Source organism: Carcharhinus amblyrhynchos, chromosome 7, assembly GCF_965287045.1.
Source record: "Carcharhinus amblyrhynchos chromosome 7, sCarAmb.v2.hapA, whole genome shotgun sequence".
NCBI lineage: Eukaryota > Metazoa > Chordata > Chondrichthyes > Carcharhiniformes > Carcharhinidae > Carcharhinus > Carcharhinus amblyrhynchos.
This window is the reverse complement of record NC_137330.1, coordinates 4312892-4326062: the sequence shown is the minus strand read 5'-3', so window position 1 is coordinate 4326062 and position 13171 is coordinate 4312892. Positions and strand designations below refer to the sequence as shown.

The window sequence follows — 13171 nt, the reverse complement described above, 5'->3', positions numbered from 1 at the left end:
CCCGTTTGCTCAGTTCCCCCCGTTTGATTTACTCGGAGTTTGAACAAAGAAAACTGGGCTGTGAAGGAAAGGTACAGACCGGTTCAAGCTGCTGGAAAATCCCTGTCTGAAGTTCAAACTGAGGTCATTCCCTGCAATGCTTTTGCTTTTTACCAACACAACCTCACCAATACATCCTCACCCCGAATTGGTGTGTTTGCTGTGATAGCACAGGAGTTAATATCTGGTCAGAACAATCCCAGATTAATTTAATCAGATGGAAAGTGTTGGCCATTGAGCATGTATCCAAGAGTTTGATTGAAATAGACCAGATAATTCCAGAGGTTATGAATCATTCATTTCTGACATTATTGACCGGATCCTTGTACACAATCCGGGAGTTTGGATGAACCATGTGTCTGCCTCAGGTACAGGATCGGTGAGAGTTGAGATATAACTTCTCTCGATGCTTGGAGAGTGTCCGGGGTGGAGTGAGCCTGTTTAGATCAGACTTATTGTTCAACAGCAAAATACTCAACTCGCCTGGAAGAGGAGTTATCTGGGAATGGAATGGGAGCTGAGATTGAAATGGGGCAGACAGTTGGACTCGTTATAAAAAGGATAGTACTGAAGCAGGAATCTTAATGATAAGTCTGGATTCAATAAATTGTGGCTTCTAACCAGTTTATGTACGATATTCCAGTTTTTATGTTTTGTTACACGCCCTCATTTCACTTCTGTTTCGAATTTGCTTGTAAAATTTCAGGGCAGAGAGGAGGAGGAGCTGGTTGACTGGATTGGTGAGGTTAAATCTATCTTTAGCTTGATCAGGCAGAGATTATCCAGCAGCTTAATCCGTTCTCTGAAGAAGTCCTGTGAGAATTTTTCCAGTAGAAATTTTTCCAGGGATGTAGTCACGTATACTCCATTTGGTCCATTGTGTCTGCATAGGCCATCCAGTACCTATCTATTCTGATCCCATATTCCAGCATTTGGTCCTTAGCCTTGTGTGCTATGGCATTCCAACTGTTCATTAAATGACGCTGCCTACTACCTTAAATCTATGCCCCCAGATTATTGGCCCTTCCACGACGGGAAAGGGTTTATTCCCATCTATCATCTCTTCTCCAAGGAAAACAATCCCAGTATCATCAAATTCTCTTTAAAGCTGAGACACTCTAGCTCAGGTAACATCCTGGTGAATCTCCTCGGCACTCTCTCTAGCGCAATTAAACACAAGCCTGAAACAGGAGGAGGACATTTAGTCCTTCAAGCCTGCTCCGCCATTCGTTTTGATCATGGACAATCATCGAGTTCAATATCCTGATATACATCACTCCCCCTACCCCCATATCCCTTGATCCCTTTGACCCTAAGAGCTGTATCTAATTTCTTCTTGAGGTCAGGTAACATTTTAACCTCAACTGCATTCTGTGGTAGTGAATTCCACACATTTGTCATCTTTTGTGTGAAGAAAATCTTAAAAGTTTACTCCTTATTCTCAAACTATGATCTCTGGTTCTAGACTTCTCCATCCTTGGGAGTATTCTTTTTGAATCTACCCTGTCTAACTCTGTTAGAATTTTATAATTACTATGAAATCCTATCTCACTCTTCTAAACTCCAGTGAATCTAATATTATCTGACATAGTCTGTATTCATATGGCATCCCCGAATTCAGCCTGGTAAACCTTCACTGCACTCCCTCTATAGCAAGGACATCCTTCCTCAGACAAGGACAGCAAAACTGTACACAATGCTCCAGGTTTGGCCTCACCAATGTGTTATACAATTGCAGCGGACCATTCCTATCCATATACTCAAATCATAATGCTATGAAGGTCAATGTACCGTTTGCCTTCTTTACAGCCTGCGTGCACCAGCGTGCTTACTTTCAATGACTGACACAGAAGGACACCAAAGTCTTGCTCAGTATCCACCTCTCCCAATTTACATCCATTCAACTAATCATCTGTCTTCCTATTACTGCTAACGAAGAGCCTAACCTCATATTTATCCATATTATACTGCATTTGCCATGCAATGCCCAACCACTCAGCCTGTGCAACTCACAGTGAAGCACATCTGCATCATCCTCACAGATCACTGTCCAACTCAATTGTGTATCATCTGCAAATTTGGGGATAATATATTCAATTTCCTTTTTCAAACCTATAATATATAATATGAACAGTTGGAGTCCTAGCACAGATCCCTGCAGATCGGTATTAGTCGCTGACTTCTAATCAGAAAATGATCCATTTATGCCAACTCTTTGCTTTCTATCTGCTAACCAGCTTTCTATGTGGTTCAAGACATAACCTGCAATCCCATGTGTTTTAATTTTACACAGCAGTCTGCTATGTGAAACATTGTCAAAAACTAGGACTTTATTATTTTCACCTTTTCCTAAGTTGAATTCAATCGGTAAATCCCCTATTTGACACACTCCATTGGTATAAAACACCCCGATATACTCATTCCCAAGGTTTAGACACACCACTGTTATAATCATTCCTCTGGTCTATACACTCCCCTGCTTTTCACACTCCCCTACTTTGCATACTCCCCTGGTTACACACTCTAATGATTTATACACTCCCCGTTTTCCATGTTCCCCTACTTTGCACACTCCCCTGGTTTGTGCAGTCCCTTGGTTTACACACACCTCTGATTTGCATACTGCGCTAGCTTGGATACTCCCCTGATTTTCTCATCCCCTGGTTTCTGCATTCCCCTAGTTTGCACACTTGCCTGTTTTACACACTCCCCTGGTTAGCACACTTCCTGGTTTGTGCAATCCCCCCGGTTTAAGCAATCTCCTGGTTTGCACACTCTCCCAGTTCGCACACTGCCTTGGTTTACACAGTGTGAACACTCTCCTAATTTGCACATTCCTCCGGTTAGTGTACTCCCCTGGTTTAAACGCTCTCCTGATTTGTGTATTCCCACGTTTTGCCCACTCCCACGTTTTGCCCACTCCCCTGGTTTGCCCATTCCCCTGGTTTGCCCACTCCCCTGGTTTGCACACTCTCCTGGTTTGCCCACTCCTCTGGTTTGCCCACTCCTGGTTTACACACTCCCCTGAATTGCGCACTCCCCTGGTTAACACACTCCCTGCTTTGCACAGTCTCCTGGTTTGTGAAGTCCCTTGAGTTCTGCAGTCCCCTGGCTTGCACAGTTCCCTGGTTTGTACAATCCCCTGGTTTATACACTCCCCTGGATTGTGCACTTTCCTGGTTTGCCTAGTCTTCTGATTTACACAGTCCCTTGGATTACATACATCCCTGGTTAATATGCTTCCTTTATCGCGCAGTCTCCTGCTTTATGCAGTCCCCAGGTGTACACACTCCCCTGATTCATACACTCCTCTGATTTGCACACTCTCCCAGTTTGTACACTGCCTTGGTTTATGCAGTCCTCTAGTGTGAGAACTCCCCTGGTATGCACGCTTCTCTGGTTTATGCACTCCCCTGGTTTACACACTCCCCTGGTTTACAAACTCACCTGGTTTCTGCACTCCCTCGGTTTGCACATTGCCCTGGTTTGTGCACTCCCATGTTTTGTACACTCTCCTGGTTTGCCCACTCCCCTGGTTTGTACACCCTTCTGGTTTACACGGTCCCCTGGTTTACAACGTCTCCTGGTTTCTGCGCTCCCTTGATTTGCACACGCCCCTAGTTTGCACAATCCTCTGGTTTGTGCACTCTCATGTTTTGCACACTCCCCTGGTTTGCCCGGTCCCCTCGTTTGCATACTCCCCTGGTTTACACACTCCCCTGGATTGCGCATTCCTCTGGTTAACATGCTCCCTGGTTTGCATAGTCTCTTGGTTTGTGCAGTCTGGTGGTTTGTGCAGTTCCCTGGTCTGTGCATTTCCCTGGTTTGTACACGCTCCTGGTTTGCACACTTTCTTGGTTTGCACACTCCCCTGGTTTGTGCACTCTCCTGGTTTGCACACTTTCTTAGTTTGCACACTCTCATGTTTTGCACACTCTCCTAGTTTGCCCATTCCTCTGGTTTGCACACTCTCCTGAATTGTGCCCTCCCCTGGTTAACACACTCCCTGCTTTGCACAATCCCCTGGTTTGTGAAGTCCCCTGGGTTCTGCAGTCCCCTGGCTTGCACAGTTCCCTGGTTTGTGCAATCCCCTGGTTTATACACTCACCTGGATTGTGCAGTCTCCTGGTTTACACAGTCCCCTGGATTGCGTACTCCCCTGGTTAACACGCTCCCTCTTTTACAATCTACTGATCTAGTGCAGTCCCTTGGTTTATGTACTCTCCTCCGGATTGCACACTCCCCTGGTTCACACATTCCCTTGGTTTGCACACTCCTCTGGTTCACACACTCATCCGGTTTACGCACTCCCCTGGTTCGCGCACTCACCTGCTTTGAGCAATCCCTCCCCCCAACCCCCGGTTTATGTCCTGCCTGCTTTTAAATACTCCCCTGGTTTTAAACGCTCCCCTGCTCTGCACAGTCGCCTGGTAAACACAATCCACTGGTTTACAAAGTCCACAACTCTGATCTGTTTCAAAAGCAATTGTGAATATGAGTATGCTTGCACCACAGTTATGTATTGTGTATTCTAATGTTGTATTCATACCGCATCTGACATCCTTTGTGATGCATGTGTTAGTATCAGAGTCATAGATTGCTCCAGCATGGAAACGGGCCCTTGAACCCATTTTGCCCATGTAAACCAATTTGTGTAATGGTGCTCTTCATTCAGATTTTGACAAAGACCTCGATACTGGATTACATTACTGCCTCACACTCCAGGCATCCAGCATCGATTCCTAATTTGGGTCACTGTGTGAATTTTGAGGGTTCTCTCCGTGTCAGCATGGGTTTACTTTGAATATTCCGGTTTCCTCCCACAGTCCAAAGGGCATGCCGTTTAGATGCAATGGCCATGATAAATTGTCCCTCAGTGTACCTAAAGAGGCAATAGAATATGGCGATTAGGGGATTTTCAGAACAACTTAATCGCAGTATTAATGTAAGTCTCCTCGTGACTGTGATAAATAACTTTAAATTCTACTTAATGCTCAATGTTCATTCTCCCATTTTCTCTCAGTCTGTAATTCTGTGTCAGTCGTTCATTTTCTATGGCCCTCTATGTCTCACTGCCCTATTATATCTCAGTCTGCCTGTCTTTCTCTGTGCCTTGCGTCTCAGTGTGGCTGCCTACGTCTCCCTGTGTGTATCGCTATGTGTCTCTACATCTCAATTTCACTCTGTCTCCCTCTGTTTCTGTTTGTCTCTCCATGCTTCCCATTCTCTGCCTCACTCGTGCTGCCCCCGTATCTGACTCTCTCTCACATTCTCTATCGTTAATTTTGTTGTGTGTATTTGTGACTCTCTCTCTCTCCATCTCTCTCACTCTCTCTCTCCACCAACATGTATCTCCTATTCAACCCCTCCATCTCCATCGAACTTTACACCTTGGTCTTTCTCCATGAGTTTTCTCATTTTTTTCTCTAACTCTGTTCCCCTCTCTGTTCTTCTATCTACTGATTCTCTTTTCTCCATGTCCCTCACTCGAAGTCTCAACATCTGTGTCTCTCTGTTGCTGGCTTCGTGTCTCCACAACTCTCTCATTTGAATTATTTTATTGCTTGTGTTGTGGACAAAACGGTAAAATGTGTAATACTGAACACTGCTGTGGTTTTGTGGGTGAAACGGTCTCTACACTGTCTCCTCAGAATGTCCTGGTCCATGATTTTATCTTCAGTTTTTAAATCTCCAGTTCCGATCAGAATGGTCAGAGTCTGATTGTGACTGCCAACAACTCCACTATCAGCGGCAGTGTGATTATTCTTCAACTGGACGTCCCTGATGTTTGAATTCAGGATTTGGTGATACCGAGCAGTGCAAGAGGATAACCTCAAATTGGAAAATCTCGAGGTTTAGAGAAGAGATCATTTGTATTTTCAACTTGAAGAAAGGTGTGCATAAACAATGTAATTCATGAACACTCATTTGATTGGCCGCTGCTGGGGAGTGAGATTAACACAATATCTGGGGCAGAAGCTACAGAGAGATGAACCAAGTGAATTACAATCAACAATTAACCAACATAACGGGCGAAAGTGTGAAAGAGAGGGACGATATGCACTGGGGAGTTAAAATTACAAGAACATTTTAGCCTGGGATTGTGCAGACGGGAATATTGTGCAAGAGAGAGTGTGTGATAGGGGCGGGGGAAACAGGAGAATATCACTGTGTTTCTGTGTCCGTTCAGATTGTGAGATCTCCACATTATTCTTGTGTAAAGCAAAAATATTTTTCAATCATATTGTCCCCCTGTGTCCCTCCTACTTCTCAAAGTTAAATTTCAATGTAATTTCCATATCGATTTCCAAATTTCAGCCGAAAAGTAAGGGAGATGACAGCGATGGGGTGAGAGAGCGTGAACAGTACAGCAGAGAAACGGGGTTTAATCCCAAATGCAGCCTTCAATCCGGGTGAATTTTTTTCCACAACAGGCATTAAGGTGTCAGGCACAATGAGGATTGAACCTGGGCCAGTGTGGAGCCGGGATTTGAGTGGAAATTGAGAGTTTGGGACGAGAGAGAAACACAGAGAAGGCAGCAGCAGCCTGGAGCTGACAGCAGCTTGTCTCCGCCCCGTCCGCTCGCTGCCTTTAAGTTGCTCAGTGCCGCCACCAAACGCTTCATTTCTCATCCAGTTCACATTGACGGAGAGATTTGGTGAAGAGTTCCGAACATGAGCGACAGTGCAGCCGCCGAAACGGCTCCTGCAGCCGCCGCCACAGGCAAGGCATCCAAGAAGAAGAAGGCAGCGGCTCCCCGGAAGAAAGCAACAGGTCCCAGTGTGGGCGATCTGATCCTCCAGATAGTGGCGGAATGCAAGGATCGCAAGGGGATGTCCACTCCCGCCATCAAGAAGGAGCTGCGGGGCAAAGGGGTGGATGTGGGCAAGCGGGGGAGCCAGATCAGGCAAAGTTTAAAGAGGAATGTGGAAAATGGAAAGCTGATTCAGCTGAGTGGTATTGGCGCCTCCGGCTCCTACAAACTCGCTCAGAAAACAGCGGAGCGGAAAACTGTCAAGAAGGTAAAGGCAGGAGCGGCCAAGAAAACCCCAGTGAAGAAAGCGGTGGCCAAGAAAGTAACAAAGAAACCAGCAACAAAGAAATCGGCAACAAAGAAACCAGCAGCCAAGAAAGCCACAGTGAAGAAAACAGTCAAGAAAACGACAGCTCCAAAAAAGAGCGTGAAGAAAGCATCCCCCAAGAAAAAGATTGCTGTGAAGAAGGTCACGAAGGTAAAGACATCGAAGGCCAAACCCAAAGCGGCTGCAGCAAAGTCTAAGAAAGCAGGAAAGAAGTGAAATTCGCCGAGCAAATCCCAAACCTGTGAACCCAAAGGCTCTTCTCAGAGCCACCCACCTCTCTCAGGAAAGAGCTGAACCGCCCCCCCCCCCCCCCCCCCCCCCGCGGTCAATGAATCGCTGTCCCGGCGCTGGGAGCAGATTTCAGAGAGAAATGTTAATCCAGTATCCCCGCTCACTCGCTGACATGTTCTAGACCCGGAGCCCTCCCCCCACCCCCCTTCATTCTCTGCACTCACACACAGGGATGTTGCTGCTTCTCCCTAGCCCGGGAATGGCTCCGGGGGAACACTCAACACTTTGTGTTAGTTTATTTATTCACAGATTCAGGGTGAGCGTGTAAAAGGAACCCTGAGGGAGAAAACCCACCTCACAAATCAAACCCCAAACACATTTTATCCGCTGGGAGAGATCTGAATAAAATTCTCAACCTGTCTGGGGGAGGAGTTGTCAGAAATACATTAAGAGCTGGAATTGACATGGGTCAAAGTTTCGACTCGAAATAGAAAGGATTGCACTGAGGCGGGAATGTTACTGAAAAGTCTGGATTGAGTAAACCCGGATTTATCACTCGCTTTTATCTGATATTCCAGTTTCTACGTTTTGTTCCTCGCGCTCTTTTCACTTCTGTTTGAATTTGAATCTAAAATATCGGTTCGGACAGGAGGAGGAGGAGCTGGATGGTGAAAGACATTTCACTGCTCTGTCTCTCAGTCTCCTCCCGCAGAAAGGTGTGGAGGCCCGATCATTGAGTGTTTTTAGGCTCTTGACTAATAAGGGGATCGGGGTTACCGGGGGGAGGGGGGGGGAGGGAAACAGGAGAATAGGGATGAGAAAATTAGCAGCCATGATTGAATGGTGGATCATAGTCGATGGCAGAGTGGCCTCATTCTTCAAGTAATTCTTATGGAAACATTCGCTCTATTCTCTTTCCACATATATTGTCAGACCTGCTGAGATTTTGCAGCATTTTGGTTTCTGTTCCAATTTGCTCAGTTCCCCTTTTCGATTTGCTCGCAGTTTGAGCAAAGGAAGCTGGACCGTGGGGGAAAGGCGCAGAACGGTTCCAGTTGCTGGATAATCCCTGTCTGAAGTTCAGATTGAGATCATTCCCTCAGTGTGTTTGCTGTTCATCAGTACATTCTCACCAATACATCCTCACCGCGAATCCGTGTGATTGTTGTGATATTGCAAGAGTTAATATTAGCACAGAACATTTCCAGATTAATTAAATCAGATCGAAAAAGTCGGGCACTGAGCACCTATCGAAATATTTGAGCCGAAATGTTCTTGTCGATAGGACAAGGTCAAATAAGAAATTGAGACGGGAATATTAGGGGTATTGAGACGGGAATATTACTGACAAGTCTGGATTGAACAAATCCAGATACTAGCTTGTATCTGATATTCCAGTTTGTACGTTTTGTTCCCGCGCTCTTTTCGCTTCTGTTTGAATTTGAATCTAAAATATCGGTTCGGGCAGGAGGAGGAGGAGCTGGATGGTGAAAGACATTTCACTGCTCTGTCTGTCTCTCAGTCTCCTCCCCGTCCCGCCTCTCTCTCTCTTTCTCAGTCAGGTCGGGGCGAGCTGTATAATAAAGGAAGCTGCAGCAGCTCCTCTCTCATTCAGCAGCGATTTGACTGAAGAAGAATCATGTCTGGCAGAGGGAAAGGAGGCAAAGGATTGGGGAAAGGCGGAGCAAAGCGGCACCGCAAAGTGCTTCGTGATAACATCCAGGGCATCACCAAGCCAGCCATCCGCCGCCTGGCTCGCCGTGGCGGCGTCAAGCGGATCTCAGGCTTGATCTACGAGGAGACCCGCGGGGTGCTGAAGGTTTTCCTGGAAAATGTGATCAGGGATGCGGTCACCTACACCGAGCACGCCAAGCGCAAGACGGTCACCGCCATGGATGTGGTGTACGCTCTGAAACGCCAGGGCCGCACTCTCTATGGATTCGGCGGCTAAACAAATCCACCCAATTCTCACAAAATCCAAAGGCTCTTTTCAGAGCCGCCCATATCCTCACATTGAGAGCATCAACCTCGTTACAGTAATAATTCGACAGATCATTTGAGATTTTTATGAATAAAGTATATTTTTGGGAAAAAAAACTTGCAAATCTACATGGCTTTGGATTGCAAACAGTGCAGAATCAAAACATTTTTACACTTTTATACAAATTACAGTCATTACATTTCAATACTTAAAACTATATACGTGCCTCAATAAATTACTGTGTGCCGTTATTGCTCAGATTGGCACACAGTTACGCAGGTCGAGGGTGTTATGCAGTTCCGGGGCCCTCGGTCTATGTCTGACAGATTTGTCATAATCTGTTCCCCTGTCATATATTAACAGTTAAGGAATCGGACCATTTTGCGTGAAGCTGTCTCTCCCGTTCCCTAACAATCTAAGCCTTAGAGCACACATGACTTCGCCAGCGCTTTATTCTCTCCCAACAGATACTGTCAGACCTTGAATTTTTCAACACTTTTCAATTTTTGTTTCAGTCACTAGCATCCGCAATCCTTTTGTTTTATTCTGAATGTTATTGGCGCCTGTTAAAAATGAAATATGTCTGATTCTCGCATGTGTATCTGATAGCAAAACACATACTGGGCTATGGGGTAGAATAATAATGGAAAGAATATTATTGCTGTAATTCCCTGTTGATCATTTAATATTAAAATTTGTGGTGTTTTAAGCTGATGTATATTTATGTTCCTTTCTTTCAATCGGTCCGTAGCAATTCCCTTCCCTCCTTACAGTTTTCTGCAAATCGGAGCTTTACTCCAGTCTGTTCATAGGTAACGATGTGGAGCGGACTGGGATGGGCACAGTATGAAGCCTCCCAACACCAAGCCGCCATCATGCCCAACAGACTTATTTCATATCAATAGCTTTGGGGGCGTTGCCCCTTCAGGTGAGTGGAGAATTGGGTTCACAAATAGGGCATATATCGATAGACTGAATTACCTGCAGAAACTTGCTGTCTGTGATATGCGCGACATGGTCCTGTTGCTGGTCTATCACGGAATGAATCTGAGGAAAAGGTTGTAGTGAAATTGGCGGTCTTTGTTGGCGGTGAATTTTGAAAATCAGGCGCCATCCGAACTCAGCGTATATATATATATATTTACGCGGGTAATATGTAAAACGTAGTTATATATGTGTCTGCCTAATATATCTATATATATTTAATCAAAATACACTTGAAGAAAATGTTTTAACCGATAAGATAAAGACACTGAAATTGGCGGTCTTTTTTGGCGGTGAATTTTGAAAATCAGGCGCCATCCGAGCTCAGCCAATCAGAGCCGGCAGCCTGTGGTTGCTATGAGAGTGATTGGATAGGGGCTGTGGCGGGAGCCAATCAGTGGCGGTGGGCGGTGCTTCAGCCGGTTGAAAAAGGGAGGCTGGAAGCCGCTCTGACATTCCGAGTTACTGCGTTTGAAGAGATGGCCCGAACCAAGCAGACAGCGCGCAAGTCAACCGGCGGGAAAGCTCCCCGCAAGCAGCTGGCTACTAAAGCTGCCCGCAAGAGCGCTCCAGCCACGGGCGGAGTGAAGAAGCCTCACCGCTACCGGCCCGGCACTGTGGCTCTGCGGGAGATCCGCCGCTACCAGAAGTCCACCGAGCTGCTGATCCGCAAGCTGCCCTTCCAGCGCCTGGTGCGGGAGATCGCTCAGGACTTCAAGACCGACCTGCGCTTCCAGAGCTCGGCCGTCATGGCCCTGCAGGAGGCCAGCGAGGCTTACCTGGTGGGGCTCTTTGAGGACACCAATCTGTGCGCCATCCACGCCAAACGAGTCACCATCATGCCCAAAGACATCCAGCTGGCCCGCCGCATCCGCGGGGAGCGCGCTTAAACTGACCGGACCCACTTCTAAACTGTTTGACGAGTGGAACAGAAACACAAAAGGCTCTTTTAAGAGCCACTAAATTCACCAAAAAGAGTAATAATTTGCCTGAGGTGCATGCTCGGTGCTAGTGGGACTATGCTGTCATAGCTTTCTAATTTTGTAATTAATGGTAAGCTATGGCTAATTCAGTTACAAGATTGAACTGAGTACTCTGGGGTTCTAACGTTTGCTCTCCAAACTACACACCATTACAGTCTGATCTGGCCTTCCGTGATACTGAAATCCCACAGATACGCCACTACTTCGTCTTGAGCTCGACCCTGCAGGAGGCCAGCGAGGCTCAACTCGTAGGTTCTTAGTCACCAACCTGTGTGCCGTCCTTGCCAAGCGACTCACCATCAAGCCCAAAGACATCCCATTCGTATCCACGGGGAGCGCGCTCTAAAAAAAAACACTTCAACCCCCCAATCCAACAAAGGCTCTTTTCAGAGCCACCGAATCCTCAGGAAAAGAGCTGCAGTGTGGATTATACCACAGTTTACTTTGTTTCACCCAGTAATGTCAGTTCCGTGGACGATCTCTCTCCCACCTCCCGTCGGGAAAAAGGAACAAAGGCCCGGTCACTTATCAACCGACTCACGAATAGCTTCTTCCCTGATACATTCAGGCTTTTGAATGGACCGACCTTACAGTAAGTTAATCTTTCTCTGCCTCTGATTATCACCATGCTTTGTACATATAGCGTGCAAGAAACAATACGTGACGATAATTCAAAATATATAAAAAAGCAGTGTGTATTTAATTAATGATCATTGCACTGGAGATGCCCGAGTTTACTGTGGCACAGACATCGAGTCCCTCCTAGTAACCCAAAGTTTTACAGTTACTGTCAGGAAAGAGTTAAATAGTGGCTGCTTCTCAAGCCAGCTCATTTTAGTGCAAAGTTAGAGGAATTCGCCACAAATCGGATGATGGGTCGCCCTTTCAGGAGGAAGTGGGTGGCTCTGAAAAGAGCCTTTGGGTTGTTAAATTTCAGAGTGTTCGCTTCACTTGGCCTTCTGTGCTGCTGGCCTGGATGTTGGACAGCACCTCGCCCTGGTGCGGCTTTTTTCCAAAAATATGCTTTATTCATAAAAATCTCAAACTATTGCAAATGTACAGGGCTTTGAGCTGCAAACAATGCAGAATCAAGAGATTTTTACAGATTTGAACAAATTGCAATGATTACATTTCAATACTTAAAACTAGATACATGCCTCAATAAATTACTGTGTGCCGTTATTGCTCAGATTGGCACACAGTTACGTAGGTCGAGGGTATTCTGCAGTTCCCGGGCCCTCGGGCTGCCTCTGTTAAAAGTCCTTACTGTGGCCTTTCCCCGTTGCGGCGGCTGCCCCAAGCTTCAGCGCGTCCCTCAGCACGTAGTGCTGGACCTGCCAGTCCTGAAATGCGCCAGTCTGCAACACTCGATCGAGAACAGTTTTTTCAGCTGGGTGGAACTTAGCGTGGATAGGGGATTGGCTGTCAAGTAGGAGACAGAGTGGGGGTCAATGGGTGCTATTCAGATTGGCGGTTGGTGACTAGTGGAGTGCCCAAGGGGTCGGTGCTGGGGCCTCAGCTATTCACCATTTATATAGATGATCTGGAGGAGGGAATCAAAATTTGCTGATGACACCAAGATTGGTGAAACGGCAAATTGTGCGGAGGGTGTAGAGAGTCTGCAGAACGATCTAGATAGGCTGGGCGAATGGGCCAGGAAATGGCAAATGGAATTTAATGTTGGCAAGTGAGAAGTTGTCCACTTTGGTAGGAATAATGGTAGGAAGGACTATTACTTACATGGCGAAAAACTGCAGTACGCAACAGTGCAGAAGGACCTCGGGGTCCTTGTGCATGAGTTACAAAAACCCAGCCTGCAGGTGCAGCAGGTGGTCAGGAAGGCGAATGGGATGCTGGCCTTCATAGCGAG

General features: G+C 46.4%; 3 protein-coding genes across 3 annotated transcripts; all 3 read left to right on the top strand.

Moving 5' to 3' along the window:
* The first annotated feature begins 6714 nt into the window (after positions 1–6714).
* Positions 6715–8430, top strand: LOC145345323 (histone H1-like). The gene is made up of 2 exons (XM_080193139.1): positions 6715–7272; positions 8359–8430. Exons 1-2 carry the CDS (start codon positions 6715–6717, stop codon positions 8428–8430), a joined length of 630 nt encoding a protein of 209 aa, XP_080049265.1.
* Positions 8431–8826: 396 nt separating this feature from the next.
* Positions 8827–9304, top strand: LOC145345392 (histone H4). The gene has a single exon (XM_080193208.1). It carries the CDS (start codon positions 8993–8995, stop codon positions 9302–9304), a length of 312 nt encoding a protein of 103 aa, XP_080049334.1. The 5' UTR covers positions 8827–8992.
* A 1493-nt stretch (positions 9305–10797) lies between these two features.
* On the top strand, positions 10798–11208 carry LOC145345322 (histone H3). Its single transcript, XM_080193137.1, has one exon. The coding sequence runs from the start codon at positions 10798–10800 to the stop codon at positions 11206–11208; it is 411 nt and encodes a 136-aa protein (XP_080049263.1).
* The last annotated feature ends 1963 nt before the right edge of the window (positions 11209–13171 follow it).